General features: G+C 35.2%; 1 protein-coding gene across 1 annotated transcript; it reads left to right on the top strand.

Annotated features, from left to right (window-relative positions):
- Positions 1-1,964: 1,964 nt before the first annotated feature.
- LOC131048460 (large ribosomal subunit protein eL37z) lies at positions 1,965-6,610 on the top strand. The gene is made up of 4 exons (XM_057982447.2): positions 1,965-2,119; positions 2,205-2,340; positions 6,010-6,111; positions 6,205-6,610. The coding sequence occupies exons 1-4, from the start codon at positions 2,117-2,119 to the stop codon at positions 6,249-6,251; spliced, it is 288 nt and encodes a 95-aa protein (XP_057838430.1). The 5' UTR covers positions 1,965-2,116; the 3' UTR covers positions 6,252-6,610.
- The last annotated feature ends 11,574 nt before the right edge of the window (positions 6,611-18,184 follow it).

The raw sequence follows: 18,184 nt of genomic DNA, 5'->3' as shown, positions 1-18,184 counted from the left end.
CCTAATTGGTTCATTTTTAGGTCATTTTCACACTTAGTTTAGTTTTTTTATGGTGTTTACTTTTTGTGTCCCGTCTTATGATTATGAAATTTATCATAGCCTTATGTTGTTCTATGTCTCATTGTTGCCTATATGTATGCAAATTCTCTTATATATCGATCTATTGTCATTGTATATTTGCATCATTTGATAAAATATAAGTACTCTCATTTTGGGGCCCCTTGTGCCTTTATCAAAGCTCCTTGATCTTGGGTGGCTATCTCCTTAGCCAAATCTTACATTTTGGTCCAAATTTCATAATTTGTTGGAGAATCAAAGAGTTTTTTGTATTTGAGTATGTTGACAACATGATATACATCTCTTGTGACCCACACACATATTGTAGGTTAAATTTCAGGAAAAAATCATGTAGTATATTTTGAAAGGATAAAGCATGTAGACACGATATCACAAGTAAAAGTTAATCAATTAGAGTGCATCCTATGATTCATGCATGCAAGATCCATTTAGATATTCAATTTGTAGCCACATGTGATATGTGTTAAATGCATGCAAATTATACTTTGGAGTATTTGGATAAAGCACCTATAAAGCCCTAATGTAATTCATTGAATAGTGAGTGAAAGTAAATAGCTTCTACAATTTTTGATACCCATTCTATTTGTGTAATGTCACGAATTATGTTAGATTGCATTTATTATCTCACAATACTCATTGTGTGTAGGACCTAATAAGGTTACTCAAATCCTACCTAGCTCTAGGTGATGATGATTGTATACCATTGTGTGTGAGGAGCTTATTACCTAAATATTAGCCACGACCTAAATATGCAATTACCAAATCGTCAATAAAGTAATAGTATTATCATGTAATGTAGTGTTAATAGTATATACATGAGAAGTTGACAAATTATCATGATACATGCTATCATCTTGTAATGATTTATAATGCAACAAGAAAGAAACCGTTATAGGTAAAATGACATGGTGTGCATCCCTATCACTGGCCATAGGAAGGTGTAATCAAGGTGAAACTCATAACACAAGTGAAGAGAGCAATTTTGAAAAGTGTAGGAAAGACACTAACTAGCTATATTAAGGAGGGAAAAATATATACATGATAAACAACTCTATAGAAAATACATTCTTCGCCATAATATAAATTGACATGACACATCAAGGATGGAAGGATCAAATAACACATAGGATAAAAACACATCCAATTTGTAAAAAATGCAGGGAGAGAGGTTAAAGATAATGACCTATAAGAAGACATGACAAGTAAACTAGCAAGAAAGCATAATCCAAAGGCATATGTAGGAATAGAAAAGCAACAATAAAAATCCAAACCACAACCAATATGTGCAATAATTAGAACATTAGAGGGGGCAGACCTAAACTCTAATTAGATATGAAATGTATCATAAGAAATCACAAATACTAGACTCAAAACCTTAATATAGAAGGAATAAACCCTAAGAATAAATTCCTAGTGGGTGTAAGAATGTTGAATGAATGAAAGATATCTTTACAAATGCCATGGGTAAATAAACAATCAAAATGCTAATAAAAAGACACTCTAGGATAAAAGGTTTGGATTCAAACTATTTGAAATATAAGAGTTATGAAATTTTAATTTTTATGCACCTTTCAATAAAGATTTGTGTAGATTTATAGATTTATAATAATAAATAGATAGTGTTTTACACATTTTTTAGATGTTAGATCAAGATGAATTTCTCCTAATCAAACCCTTAGATATTGATCTAGCAATTTCATATAATGATTATAGACAACACCCAATGATACTTTGTCTCTTTATACAATACATTAATATACATTCAAATGTTTTAATATTTAAAAATGCTGATAGTAATACTAAAAACTAAAATTTGAACTTCAAATTACCTAATACAAAGTATTAAGAAAATTCCTAAAGATAAAAACTGCATCTTTTCCATTACACACCAACCCAAATTATTAAAAAAATAATAATTAAAGATCAGCAGCGAACCATTTTTAGGGTTTCATGTAGGTCCATATTTAGGGTTTCATAGAAGATTTTTGAAGGTTTTCAGTAGCGGAGGCGCAAAGAAGCGGAAGGAGCAGGAGCAGCAATGGTGGGTTTAAGCTTTCTTCTTTCTGTTCTTCTTCTTCTTCGTCTCCCTCCCGTGTGCGTGTATTGAGTAGTGTGATGAATTGCAGGGAAAGGGAACAGGAAGTTTTGGTAAGAGGAGGAACAAGACGCACACTCTTTGCGTGCGCTGTGGCCGCCGCAGTTTCCACATCCAAAAGAGTCGATGTTCTGCCTGTGCATACCCTGCTGCCCGTATTCGCAAATGTATGTATTTCTCTTTTATTTATATGTAATAGACAAAAAATTCCTATAAAAACGTATTTTGTGCTTGCGATTTCTATATGTATACAGTATTTTCCTTTGCATGAAGAAGCCATGGTTTTAGGTTTTCTGCTCTTTTCACCGAAATATGCATTAGATCACTCTAGAATGCCAAACACGGTAAGTCACAGCCGTTCGCTGGAAATAACGATGCTTATATCGACGTAGGATAGTGCGGTCCGAATTAAAACAATGGCTTCAATAGTCCATCATGGATTTAACTCGGATCTCACTTGAGAATGTCTATATTATAAGACACTCAAATCGAATACCGCTTTGTGGCGAATTATTCCGAGGTACACAACCTAAGACCTATTTGGGGATATGGTTAAAGCCCTAGGCTGGTAGAGAATATTAAAGGAGGTTTTGGAAGACAGATTATGCAAGGTTCATTGAGCAGGAGCATTTACACAAAAGGGAGCCAAAGGGATTGTGTTGAAAAAATGATTCTTAGTTTTCACTTATGTGTCGTGATTACACTAATCACATTAAATATTTCCTCATACGATACCCTTCATGTCCTGCTCAAATAATTTTTTAATAACAGCAAGCACACGCTTATTATCCTTACTGTTGTAGCTATAACACCTCCTATGTCTTGGTTGTACATAAATTTATATCGACGACTGTAATGTTTTGGCAGTGAATGTTTTTAGTTTGAGATATATTCTATGAAAATATACTTCTAATATCAAGAAATAGGTTACTCGTATTGCTGCTTGTGGTTCTCTTACACTGGAAGAACCATACCCAGTTCCAGTTATTTGAGGGCAAAAGTTTGAGCCATTTGTCCTACAGGCTAGAAGATCATTTCTCACACATTTTCGTATATAGATCGTTCAGCAGGTTCTTTCTTGAGATAAAAAACAAACAAATTGAAAATTAAACTTTTTAGATATATTCGGCAATGGTAGGCCATTGAATCTCTATGATGTATTTGGCAATGGCAGGTTTGTAGCATTTTAGATATATTTGGCAATGGCAGGTTTTGAAACATTTTGGATATATTCAGCAATGGCAGGCTTGGAATAATTGAGGACGATATGTTTCCTGAAGCCCAGCATTGTTTTAGAAGAAATCTTATTGAACATTGTTCAATGTCCTGTGTCCTGTCTGTCTCTTGCCCGAGGATACCAGGGTAGTCCTAGATAGTCCTCTCCCCATACTGCCGCTAGAGATAGAGATAGAGATAGACGATGAACTAAGGTTAGAAGATTTAGAGGATAGACTAGGGGAATTTGGATCATTAGTTAAAGGTTTCTTTAAAGTGGTGCCATGGAAATATAATTTAATAGTATGGTGGAAGAAGAGGAGAGAATAGCAGACATAGGGGACTCATCTCATCAAAACCTTGAAAGGATATTAGAGGTACATGAGACTATTAGTGAGGTAGGAGATGCAATAAATAGGAGTGAAAAGGAACACATAGAAGTAGAGGTAGAAGAAGAAGAATAGCGAAGTGGCAAAGAGTGGGAAAAGGTAAGTATATGTAACAGAGAACTTACCATATTCAATCCTTGGAAGAATACAACAGGTAGATGAGACTGTTAGTGAGGTAAGAGATACTAAAAGTAGGAAGGAAAAGGAACAGATAGAAGTAGAGTTATAAAAAAAGAAAAGTGAAAAGTAATGGAAAAATCTAAGTATAAATAACTTAGATGAGGAAAGTAGTGCAGATAATGAAGAGAGTCTAGACTCTAAATAGCCTTACACACGTTTCAATAGGAGAAGCCTTACACACGTTTCAATAGGAGAAGCAAATCAAGGATGTAGATGTGAAGAGACACGAAAGAGATGAAATAGTTACCCAGTCCACAATAGAAACTCTGAGGAGATGAGGCTTTGGGACCAACTGTATGTACTGTGATGCATGGGAGTGGAGGAAACTAGTGTAGACAATGAAGAGAGTCTACCTCTTACATACATGTTTATAGAAGAGATGGAAGCAACGGAAGTAGATAAGAGGAAACATGAAATAGTAAATATTAATACACAATAGAGATTTTGAGTAGATGAGGCTTTGGGACCAACTGTATGTATGATGTCAACATAGCGTGGAGAAAACACAAATAGCATTTAAGGGAATTAAGTAAACGAGAGAGGGTGTAAGAGGATTTGACAGCGTGCCAAGTAGAGAGTTAGACGTCCTCATTGGGGCACTACCCCCTACTGCCCGGGACATAAGAGAGCATCCTACTATCCCCCATGTTAACCGTTTGGTCTTTTTTTGGTGATTAAAATAGTGTGGTATTTGAAACATCTAATCATTATCGTTTTGGTATCACAATCAAACATTAATCTGTACAATTTAATTTATGTTTCCAGGGTTTCACTCAACTTTGGATTTCCAGGTTTCAATGGTCAATGCTGAGTTCTCATTGTTCAACATTCAGTGTCATCGATTTTGTTATTAATATATAAAGTTTCAACTATTTAGTATGTTTTAAAGATGTTTCAGTCTAATTTAATTACTAAGTAGCTCTTGATTTATATAATGTTTGCTCCCTTGCTGTTCCAATATGTGAGACCTAGAACTCTTTTTTGTGATCCTGGAATTTTTTAGTTGTTATGAGATGATGTGTACCATGGGTAATCACAAACTTATTTCTCTAAGGACAGGCTTTCACCATTTGACTGGAATATTTTATATATTACAGTATGAGCTCTTTGTGGCTAATCTGGTGGCTAAAAAGAAAGTTACAGTACAAGCTCTTTGGCCATGATTTGTTACAGCAAGCTTGGTGGTTTAATAAAGTTACAAGGTAGTTTTTTAGGTCACTGTCAAGAAGCCCAATTTGGTGGATGAGAATCCCCTTGTGGAGATTGTTTTGATTTATCTCAGATATTGTTCCATTGAAGTGTACGATCTTACCTCCTTGCTTATTTGAACCGGTGATCCCTACTTCAGAGTAGACAGGCCTTCACCATTAGGGAACTCAAGTTGTATAAAGAATAAAATGTTTACTGCCAAGGGAGACACAGCCTTTACAGCCTTTACCTTTAGGCCAACTCAAGTTGTATAAAGAGTAAAATACAAAAATGTTCACTGCCAAGGGAGAGCCTTTACCTTTAGGCCAACTCAAGTTGTATAAAGAGTAAAATACAAAAAATTTCACTGCCAAGGGAGACACCAGTTTGGTGTATGGGATCTCATTCATGTAACCATATCACAATGGAATTGATTTTCCATTTACCCTGTAATATTTCCTTTTTAACCTTGCCTCCCTTGTTTGAATTTGTCATCTCCACTATAGAGTACACAAGGACCCAATTTTAGGCCAACTTGCATCAAGTTTTTTTTGTGGATAATACTAAATTGTCCATTCTAGATACAATACACACATCAGCACATTAAAATCCAATTCATGCTTAATTCATAAATGGTGTGACTGAACTAAATTTTGGCTTAGATTATTTTATGTGTGCCTGTTGCTGATTTTTGTAAGAAAAATAATTTCAATTAATATCACTTCATTCAGAGCTGGCTACTACTTGCTGTTTAAACATTTAATTTTTGCTTGTAAGCTGGTCTGTTGTGGATATTATGATATGTGGAATATGTTAAGAAGGTTGTAAAAACAAATTTTTATTAGTGTTTTGCAATTGGTTTAGATAACTGGAGTGTGAAAGCCATTCGAAGAAAGACTACAGGGACTGGACGAATGAGATATCTTCGTCATATGCCCCGACGTTTCAAGAATAATTTCAGGGAGGGTAAGTCATTAATGGTTCTATAATGTGACAGTTTTTTAATTAAATGGTTATTGGTATACTAAATAAGTTGGTTTCGTATTGTTTGTTGTCCAGGGACTCAAGCAATCCCCAGGAAGAAGGCTGCTGCTGCGTCATTCTAAATTTTTTTAGAATGTATGCACTGGGGTGTAGATTTGAATTCATTATGTACTATTGGATGGCTTTTCTAGTTAATTGTAGAAAGCCTAGATTCCAGTTAAAAGCCTGCTTTTTGGAAGGAAATGCTTTTACAATTTTTTTGGCTCATATTATAGTAAAGACTATGGAATATTAAACAAAGTTATTTCGAGCACCAGTAGAGACTGCTTATGTGCAGTAATAATTTCTAATGCTGTTTGAATTTGAGATTTTCATTTCTTGAGTTTTAGATGATCAAATTTTGTACCTTTTAGCAACAGCTAGTAACTTGCAAGTTTTGAAGAAGACTTTTTGAGCAATATTGTCAGCACATTTTATTTTCTATTTTTCTAGAAGATCAATGTGTTTTCATTGAAAACTTAATTCTCGAAGTGTATTTGATTCTTTATCAAGCCTCAAAGGTAGGGCGACTTCTAATGTTTTATTTATGATTCTTTATCAAGCCTCAAACGTAAGGCAACTTCTAATGACTCATTTTGAGCTTGCATTATTATTGGTCAAACTCAGGTTACCATATGAATGTATCCTGTATCAATGATCTTAAGATTGAAACATCCTATGCTAACGATCTAAAATTGAAACTGCTTCATCAGCTGCAATTTTTAGTACAGGCATAAAATCTCGGTCAAGGCTTTCTACACTCCGTAAGTGATAATGTTTCTGTGTTGTTTATGACCAAATTTGCTGAGCGTCCTTAAATTAAAGTCTAATGTGTTGAGACATGGACCAGCTAGGAGTCGAACCTAGGACCTTCCATACGCTGCTGGAGTGCTCTACCACCGAGCTACTGGCCCCTCTTGGACCAGTCCATCGTCGGTCCGGGTGTGGCTTATTTCCACCACCAACACCCCCCCTTAAGCCACACCTCTCGTGTGTTTGGGGCTCCTAGTCTGGACCTGGCTCTGATACCATGTTGAGACATGGACCAGCTAGGACTCTAACCTAGGACCTTCCATACGCTGCTGGAGTGCTCTACCACTGAGCTACTGGCCCCTCTTGGACCAGTCCATCGTCGGTCAAGGTGTGGCTTATTTCCACCACCAACATAATGAAGCTTTTATTTATAAATATCTTAAGTTAGCTGATTTCCTAAGGTAAATTTAATATCATGAAGTCTATGCCTCGAAAATAGATTTCATGATAATAATTTGCTTGTCATTTCAAAATCTCTACCCGAACACAAATTTCCTTTAAGTTATTATTTGAAGTTGCACTGTAACAATTATGCTATTTTGTGCTGAAGCGCGATATGGTTTAGAGTTTTACCTATTGCCATCATGTCCTCGTGAAGTTGAGCAGAATTTCTCGGCTATGAGAGCACATATCCATTTGTGTTATTAACATATACAGAAGGGTGATTTGCCATAATCAGTCATTTGCCATAAGGGGTGAACAGTGTGCTTTCCACGACCTTTGCTATAGACCTGGCTAGCTTTATGTCATCTGCTTGGATAGTAGTAGTGTAATTGCACTTGCTATAAGAAGTATAATTTCATCATTTTTACTAGAACTTGAGGCAGATTTGTTTCCAGTTGGCAAAATTATCCATAATTAAATCATGCAAGGAGATGAGGAACATTATGTTTGTTCCTGTTCTCCTTTATGCCCCTAGAAACTAGCCTTGAAAATGTTTGATCCCGTTCTCCTTCACACTCCTAGAAGCTTACCATCAGCTTTCTCCAGTTTGGAGACGAGGACCCTCGTGATGTTTGATCGTGTTCTCCTTTCATCCTCCAGTAGTTATCTGAGCTGTACATCTTTTTAATGGTAATCTTATCTGGTAAAATAATTAACCAAACTATGGGAGACTGAATTTAAGACTGATAATGTTCTATGCATCTTCTCAATGAGGAATTATATAGGGAAGTTTAGCATGCCAACTTCAGCTTTAATTATACCATCTGAGTTTGGTAGAGCTTTTAGAAAACCATGAGCTTGTATGTCAATTTTATGCCCCATCTTCGTTAGTATATAGGTTGCAATTTTGCTTTCATCGTATACTGCCATCTGTTGCCCCCTACGTTGCTGTTAAGATGCAATTTTGATTTGTTCTTATGATGGTCATCAGCTGCTACGTTATAGATTCTTGTAAAATTTTCCCAAATTTGTTTAATGCTGATATAGAAATGTTCTAATAGTTCTATAGTTTGTGGCTTCAAAATGTGATTGTACCAGGTGATGTTGAAATGTGGGATGCAAAATGATAATGTATATATTGGAGAATTGAGTTTTTAGCTTTGTTTAACTTTAATTACTGATATACGTAATCCCTTGATTTTGAAGGACAGTGCCTAACAAGATTTGATGAGTTTTACTATGCGCCAAAGGTTTTTCAACGGACAAAGAAAACTAAAGAAATTAATTTTTATCAATATACATGGGAATAGTCTTATCTGTCTACTAATTACAATGTTATTTTTTGATTAATCAGTGTCCATCTAATATCAATTCTACTGCCCAACACTTGTGAAATATTTAAATTGTGCAATTTTGAATGTGGAGACGAATGAATCTGCATTTGGTGGATATATCGAATGACGTGCATGGTGTTCTTCTCTCGAGGGCAATATTTTAAAATCAGACACATTCATTCACAAAATTTTGGTGCGAGAATGATATATCCTTTTTCCATATATGATGTAGCTAAACTGTGACCGGTTGAGTGAAGGGATTGTGGGATTAGTCTACTTTTGAATTTTGCTTTGTCTGGTGAGGCAACTGGGAAATGTGGAATGCTTTTTACATTCATAGGAAAGGAGGATGAATTAATGTGTGGATCTTAACTAGTGTACTTTCTATATCAAATTGTATCAAAATAGAATACTCTAGTTCACATGGAGAAGTTGAATGGGATTACAGCCCCGAAAGGTTGGTAAAAAAATCCACAGAAAAGAAAGTAGTCATACTATGCAATTGATTAATCCTAGTGCGCTAAGTGCTGGTTACCTGGGTCATTTCAAGAACATTCTATTAAGGAACCAACTCTGAATCGATCACCTTGAAGCTGCTAACAAGAAGCTAAGACACAGTTGCTTAGGTTAGAATCCTAATACAAGTCTAAAGTAGTCCAACTAAGTTCTTAAATTTACTCGTTTGATTGAATTATTATGTTTAGAGGCGTTCTAGAATCACAGCGGGAGTAGAAGTGAGAGCTCTCATATAAATACTAAAAAATAGAATGGGAAGTCATAATGGTATGGCAAAGAATAGTAATGGAAAATAATGGGTTTTAAAGGGGTTAGGGGATTGGAGTCGGAACGTGAGCAGGATCCAATACATGCGATGGTATTGGTGCAGTTAGGGGCCCACAAGTGTGTGTTTGGTCTCACACACAACATTATCAAATGTCAGCGGTCAAACAAGTAGGACTAAATCAATATACACTTGTCCATAGCATTACCATAATCTATCGTGCCCAAGTCTGGGCTGTATGTTCAAAAAATAAGTGTCCACATAAAGCATAAACAAATAAAACATAAACTGTTTACAGAGCCTCGCCACTGTACATAGAAACTGGCATAACAACACTACAGAGCCTTGCCACTGTACATAGAAACTGGCATAACAACACTACAATGCCACGTGCAAGTCCATGGACTCTTATTGGCTCATTAAAGGTCACCGAAAGAGACTAGTGTGTCCACGTGTGCCTCCTAAAATGTGACCTTAACACGTTACTGCACCCCATCTGTCCACCTCAACTGTGCAGGTAGTGGTCACTTCATCGCAGACGTATTGGTCATATCACCATCACTCCCTCGTGCATCCACTGCAAGAAATGTACAAGGCCACCATATTCCATAAAATATCAATCAACTCAGATTTAAATGCTGAAAAGAAATTCAATGGAGATTCAAAATTCAAACTGGAAACGGCAACAAGAAGTACATTTCATATATACAAATAGACATGAAATCATTTCATTTCAGTCACGAAGAAGACACAATAGCCATTGAAGAGGAACAAGAAGATGCAACAACCATCAAAGAGGAGTAAGAAGGTACATTATTGTTCCAGGTATTACTCTTCTTCCACTTTTAACGTCTTATATTGTTAAACTCTTTATTACTTCACGGTCTGAAGTCAGTTTTCATTCTTTCTGTTTTATAGTCCATGTTTGTTGTCATTTACTTACGGTATTAAGGAAATGTTATATCATTTGTTTTATTCAGGTTCATACCCTTCTTGTTTTTATACTCGTGCTTTCCTTACTATCTTAAATTGTATTGTTTTACAGTCATTAATATATACATTTACATTTATATTTTAAATAAAAAAGATTACATACCTTTCCAAAAACCTTCAAAAAACATCGCCGAAGGCCCAAAGAACTTCAAACCCCATGGATCCTCATGAGACCATTAACCTAGTGGGGTCTTCCAACTCAAATTTTGGCACCACCAGCGATTGCTCATACTCATCTTCCCCACCCGTCGCTCTGATCGCCTCTGTCCCATGCCCATGAGGGCCCACCCCTCTCGTTTTATTCTATCAAAGATATTGCTCCAATAATGTCCACCCCACTGCCACTTTTGCCTTCCTCGACTCTTAATCCTCCCCAATTTTCCATCTAATAAATGGGAAGAGGAAACAAATTCCTTCCTTTGTAACCTCCCCATCCTCAAGATCAAACCCCAAAAGTGGGATGGCCCTAGCAAGCACAGGTTGGAGGCCATACATCCATTCCTCCCTCGTGCAGGCCTTTAACATACATTCTACTTTGTTCGTCTTGCCAATCTCCAGTCCCCATGCCGCCACTATGGTTAAAATATCCACATTAGTTCGATACCTATGTGGTGTATCCATGAATACTTCCCCAAGTAGCGCTTTCAATGTCATCATAAATTCATTGCTCGGGTACTTGAAGATTGATTTCAGCCTCTTATTCGATATCTTGCCTACAAAAGCTAGCTACTACCTCGGTGTGTAAAGGGTGAAAGTTGCTTCCATTTTTTCTTCGCAACTTTCCAATGCCACCTACAAACTCAACAAAATATACTATAGTCTCAAGGCAAAATACTTCACCTCTTTAAATACTAATCCCAACATCTTACATCCTTGAGGCCACTTAATTGCTTTCCCAATATGGCGGTGTCCCATAGATCTCCATAATCTTCACACATTTAATGCAGTTTCCCGTTTCAATATTGCAACCACCACCTTATCCCATAAGCGCACACCATCAAGACTTCCGATTGATTTGTTTGACAATTGTTGTAGTAACCCTCTTCGATCAGGCTCTTTTTGTCCTTATGTTTGACTTCAGTTGGCTGTTCAGTGGAACATTATTGTATATTGATTCTTATTTTATGCGATGTTATTTCATGCTTTATCTGGAGATGCAGTGTATGCTTTCATGCAGTATTTTATTACTTATGTTTAATGAGATTTTTTATGGATTACAGACATGGATTGACACATTTACTTCATATGTGTGATGTGCTATTTTTATGTTTCGTGTTTGCAAGTGTATGGGATGCGAGGGGATGATTTTCCTTCACTCACTTCGGTGAGACAGGGAACATCACGATTCTCCTTCATCGGTGTGCGTGCCGTGTCAGTTATATATTTGTTTATATGCATGTGTGGTTCATTGGTGCAGGGCATTGCAGGTAAAATTACCAGGTAGGTACGGGGTATCGACTCCACCTAGTTTCACAGGTCTGAACGTGCCCTCTATGTCCGATGGGAGTGGAGGAGATAGTTGTTGGACCCCAACTAATTACACTCGTGTGAGTGTTGTTAGTCGGTTGTCTTTTCCGTTTGACCGGTATGCGAGTTAGAGTGCTTTAGTGTTTCGTCTTGTGAGTCGTCATTTGATCATTCCTCATTTTGCGTGCTTTTGATTATTTGAAGTAATATAATTGAGTGAATGATGCTATTTTTGTGTTGGCGTAATTAGTTAATTATTATGCTCTTGAGTTTATTGATTTAATTAAATAAATGAGTTGCTAGAATTAAATGGTTAAATTGGCTTATTTTATTGTGTTAAAAAGTTGTATTATTATATTGTGGAAAGAAATAAGTATTTGCCTTGCCATTTAAAGTTTAAATGCTTGTGTTGAAATAAATTATCATGGAAAATAGAAAATGAAATAAATAAAAACTTTTCCCTTTTACCTTTCCATTTGACTTTTGTATATTATTTTGTTGGAAAATAACTGTTTATGGAAAAAGGTAAATCTGATTGCTTTTATTTTTTAAATAGTTTATTCTGATTGGTGGAGAAAACTTTTAACCTAGAAAGTTTAGGTTGAAATAGATTTTTTCCCATATATTCCTGAAAATTCACGGGAAGGAGAGGCAGATTTTTGAATGAGAAATTTGGAAAACCATTTTGGAGGAGGAACTTGGATTTGGATTGGTTGGCAAGATTGTAAACTTTTCCTCAAATTTGCTTCGTGGTTTGCTTTGAAGGTTGGATAATCTTCTTCTTGTTGCAATTAAAATTTGAATGTTTTTAGTTTGCTTTCCGTGTGTTTGAAAAATTGAAAAAATTTCTTTGAAGATTATTGTTGAATGTCAAATTGAAAGAAAGAGTAGTCGTTATTGATGATTTTGTTGAATTCTAATCAAATGGGTGTATGTTGAAAGGAAATGGTTCATTTTTCTATTTGCTGGTTGTTATTAGTTCTTGCGAAATCTAGTTCTTGGATTATCTCTTCTATTTGGTATAGAAAGAAATAGATTTAGTTTTCTGTGTGTTTTCTAGTTTTTATTTGCCCAAGATCTGGGGTTTATGTTGGCAAAAATTGGTTATTTGCATCTTGCAAGATGCAACGAATTCTTCTTGTGTATGGAAGTGAATTTTTTTTTATCAAAATCCTTCTCATCTCTTTTAAATTCTTCTAATGTTTTCCAAAATCTTTATATAATTGGGGCTCGTGTGTTATTAATTTACCATTTACTTTATTGAAGAATATCCTTTCTTTTTTTTTTGTATTTTGGCACTGAATGTGCTCCCGTTAATGATGAATAGGGGATGATTTTATTTTATGTTAAATTGTTTAAAAATAGAAGAAGATATATTTTAATATTAATCTAACCCCTGCCCACGTATCAATCGGTAGTGATTGCTACGCGAGTAGTAGCACTACCGGCAGATAGTGTTTGCTGCCTACCGACGGCAACACTACCCGCGGGTAGTGCTTTGCCCACTACATGCCCTTTTACCCTTCGCAGTGCAATTTTAATGTGCCGTTAAATTTTTATTTAAGTTTAAATGTTAAAATTTTAATGATAGTTTATAAGTTAATTTTTTATGTGTTGGTTTTAATATTAATTTATTTGATATATATATATATATATATATAATTTTTTTTTTGTATTAAGTATCATAGAATCACAAAGTTCATTTTTTGCTCATTCGAGCATCCACGTTACAAACTTGTTACATACTAGTTACAAACTTGTTACATACTAGCTCCTTTCGAGCAGCAAACTAGAAACAACAATTGGAAGACCAAGGGTCACAACTTAGAAATCCACTTTAAACAACCAATGGAAGACCAAGAGTCGCAACTTAGAATTCTACACAAAGATGTCCCTCGTGGGAGTTGAACTTGGGTCTCCACATTGAGAACTCAATGCTTTAACCAACTAAGCTCAACCCCTTGGACATATTTATTTAATTGTAAATCAAGGGTTGGGTTATTAAATCGAATTGTTAAATTTAGATTTAATGTGAAAATGTATAATATGTTTTAATGTAATTCATATTTTTATTTGGTTAAATAAATAATATGGATTTTACTACTTTGTTGGAATTTTGAATTGGAAATTATATAGAATTGAATGATATATATATATATATATATATATATATATATATATATATATAAAGGCTTGGGTTATTAAATCGAATTGTTAAATTTAGATTTAATGTGGAAATGTATAATATGTTTTAATGTAATTCATATTTTTATTTGGTTAAATAATTAATATAGATTTTACTACTTTGTTGGAATTTTGAATTGGAAATTATATAGAATTGAATGATGTTTTGAATGATGCAATTAAATGTAGGGTGTTATTTAATTTTCAATCAATGAATTTTGCAAGTGTTTATGATGTTGTTTTCTCAAAGATTGTCTGAGTGCGGACTTAGTGAAATTAGCTTTCTTTGCAAAGAGTATTATTTGTGGATATTTCTCGTTTTTGATTCAGTCGTCCTATTGTGACGTATTTGGTAACTTTTGATCAAGTGATATATGATGACCTCGTTGTCTTAACTATGTGGTGTCTTTCCTTATGGTTAACCAAGAGTTAGTATGTCTTTGTTTTGACCACTTGTATTTGGATAGTGGTGTTATGACTATCTATTTCGCCATAGGGTCCTCGTGGAGTGACCATGTTTGTTTAATGTCCTTTGAGAGAGTGACTTTCGAGTGGGCGCTGCGCCCGAAGTGGATGGCAGGATAACCCCTTGAAAGTCAGTTAATAAGTGATAACCTAATAATTGATTAGGGGGTGGGTAGTTTATAACATTATATAAGATATTGTACCCCGCGCATGGTTGAGTGCTTGTATAGGCTCAAGATGTAGTGGGAAGATCTGAAATGGCAAACCAACCACCTTGTCTTCACTAAGGGTCAGTAGGGTCCGCATGAGACTTAGATGGAGCCGGAGGTTCGGGAAAAGGTTACCAGGATAACCCAGGATGGGAGCCGGGATCAATGGAGGCTCTATGCGATCACACTCTCTCTTTAGGGTCACTTGTGTATTGTGATGTTGAGTCACCTGGAATATTATGGAGTTGTATTGTTCTATCATAGGGTCGTTTGTTATGTCGTCCATGTCTTGCTTATGCTTACTTGAGGGTCCTCTGCTATCTCCTAGTATGGTGGGGTGATTACATTTTGGGGATTACATGGTCAGGTGGTAGTGCCACTCCCCATCGGATATTCTTGTTCGTACCTTCTCGTGAGGATTGGCTTCGCAGGTGTTCCTGTGGTTCGTGACTCATGCTCTATCTTATGTTTGGAGATTATTGTTATTTGGAGACCTATGTGGTCAATTGTATCAATGAATTTATGTAACCTTGTATTTGGTTAAGTTGTTAACTTTATATGTATATTGAGAGCCATGTATTGGAAGATCAATGTAACCCTAACTATATGATTGGTGTAAATACTTATTGAAGAGAAATTATATTGTATCATTTCAATCTTTAAATGAAATAATCTGTTATTGCATATGGCTTATTATGTTCAATGAGTAATGATGGCTAATTGGATTAATCGTGATTGTGGAATTTAACTTTTAGTTTTATTCTTCGTTGGTAACCCTTTAGGAATTCTGGTGTAAGTCTTTCGCTTGTGTTATTATTGTGCAATGTAGCAATTAATGCACTTAATGTGATTTATACTTAAAAAAAAATAAAATATTATTTCACCCTTAGTTCTGGTTTTTCCTTTGGGGTTCTTGGCGAGGCATTACAATTGTTATATTTTCAATCAAATGCCATGGATTTAATTGGCTTGGTTTAATGACATTGATCATATATTTTTTTTATTACTAGGATTTTTATTCTCTGCATTGATATCCTTCATTTATTTTGCAATTAATAGTCCTCTTTTCATTTCCCATGCATTTAACAATTAATGGCCTTCATTACTTGTTTCACATCGTAAACACACACATTTATATGTGTGTGTGTGGGGTCTAAAACTGTTTGCCATCCTCATGCTATGTTTTTGGATTTAAACCCTTACTGTTTCACATTGTCATCCTCATGGTTTTTGTCATGTACCCAATTTGTAAATCACCACACATTACCGTACTAAATCACAATGTTCTGATTTCTCCATTTCATACTTCAACTTTCAAGTCACATGTTATATTTTTAATATAAAGCCTGATGCAGATGACTATGGACAAGTTACAATGATCCATTCCAGACAACGAACATGGGCACAACTTAGCGTGAATATTAATAACACAGATCAAAACTATCAGATTGTTAAAAATTATGAAAATGATAGGAAAAACTATTTGAAGGCCCATCACACACTAACAAGTCAAGGTCTTCTTGCAACCTACTCTCCAAATGATGTAGATGATGAAATCTTAACATATCTTTGGGAATCTTCCCCCTCACCCTATAGATCAACACCCCCACAGAATGGCTAGTGCAAATCCCATTTCCACACATTTAAGCACAACAAGATTAGATTGCCAACCATGCTCATATTGTTGATCGATTCTTTTCGACATGATCTTGTTTCTATTCAAAATTATTCAAGTTCATTCTTGAATCATGGCAAACCAACTATCTAAATAGATTTTTCTTAGAAAACTATAGTCCGTAAGTTCAACATTTTATTTTTCAAATTATACATACATGTAAATAATATGTATTTACATGCATGCATAATTTCTTGGATAAAATCCGCTTTTGATCAAAAAAGAAAGAAAGTTGAGATTCTTAGAACAATATGCTGCTTTTTTCATTTTATTTACTTTTCAGGATCAATCGTAGCCTTACTAATTTTACCGATGGTATAGACGAATTTAGTAGTTCATCCGAATGTCTAAAAGACCATAGTCGCACTTAAAAGCTGAGTACTCTACCATTGAGTTAACAACCCTTATTTGGAGAGATAGTAGAAGTGGAATACACAGTTACTTTTATCGATAGTTTAACAATCGTTCTGATTGAACGACAAAAATAGAACCTTTAAAAAAAGAAATCATCAAGGGATATATAATTGAACTTTACCATTTCTGAACCAATATTTAAATTGTTTCAAGACCATATATCTTTCCATCAAACAGATCGCCATATGTGTTCGCAGCCATAAAAAGTAATTTGTCTCTGGGTTAGTTCCTGGATAAAAAGGAAATAATTTTTATTTTCCTTATTTTTCTTGTCTTCCGGAAAATAAAGTTCTTTTTTCACTAAGCTTGTCGCCACTACTTTCAAGAACTTATCTTGTGATAGTAATTGTTCTTTTACGTCGGCTAACTGTGTGTTTAATTTAAATAGTAATTCTAAAATGAGGAATTTTTGAAGTTTAAGTGCCATTCTCTGGAATTCTATAGAAATGATTTCAAACTCGTCGTCCCTCCTATCTTCCAAATTTTGAGCAAGCAAGCTAGAAATTTGCTCATTTTCAAATGCTTTATTTAAAAGCGCAAACCTATATAATTCATTTTTTATTTTTTGACGTATTTCAAAAAGTACAAATTGAACTGTTTTCAACCCTGTATCAATAATATCTTTTTTTTTATATATTTTTTTTAAAGATAAGTACTACCATTAATGGGGGTATCTCCCTATATTGCATGAGAGTATGAAAACTACATATAGTTTTATACAAGAGAGACCCACTCGACTATGTATTACCAGCATTTTCTATACACATAGACCCAAAATTACATATAGATCCAAAACTATCATCCCACACTATCCAAATAAACCCAAAATTCCAATCTAACCCTATCCTGAAATTACACTTGTCCCCCAATGGCTTGATAGATCACAATAGCGAATTCACGAATGCTGATTGCATTGCGGGTGGAGTTCTCTGGAAGCCACCAATCATCAGACTCAGTTACCCTTCGAAAGGTTCCATATTTCCATTGAATACAACACACCTAAATATCTCCCACGCATCCTCTCCGAATGTCTTCAATCTCTCGCGCTCATCCTTCCAAACTTCCCTACGGGCCATCTCATGAATGGTGTCACTATCTACAGATCCATCATCCTTTGCAGAGTCCTCACGATCTTCCCCATCCACATTGCCTTCTTCATAGCCAACATCCCCTGACTCAGAGGGTAGGTAGTTTTCAAACTGGAAATATATTTTTAGTATGCTCACCTTGACTTCTTCCTCCATACTCAGAATGGCGTTTGCAACACTATCCGCAATAAATGGTTTTATGAACCCTG

This window comes from Cryptomeria japonica, chromosome 2 (assembly GCF_030272615.1).
Source record: "Cryptomeria japonica chromosome 2, Sugi_1.0, whole genome shotgun sequence".
NCBI lineage: Eukaryota > Viridiplantae > Streptophyta > Pinopsida > Cupressales > Cupressaceae > Cryptomeria > Cryptomeria japonica.
This window is presented reverse-complemented; position numbering and strand designations above follow the sequence as displayed.

What these genes read in the sequence shown, in the direction of transcription:
- LOC131048460 (XM_057982447.2), top strand. An exon ending in TGCTGCCCGTATTCGCAAAT is followed by an intron (nt 2,341 to 6,009) that starts GTATGTATTTCT and finishes CAATTGGTTTAG; the next exon opens with ATAACTGGAGTGTGAAAGCC. An exon ending in CAAGAATAATTTCAGGGAGG is followed by an intron (nt 6,112 to 6,204) that starts GTAAGTCATTAA and finishes TTTGTTGTCCAG; the next exon opens with GGACTCAAGCAATCCCCAGG.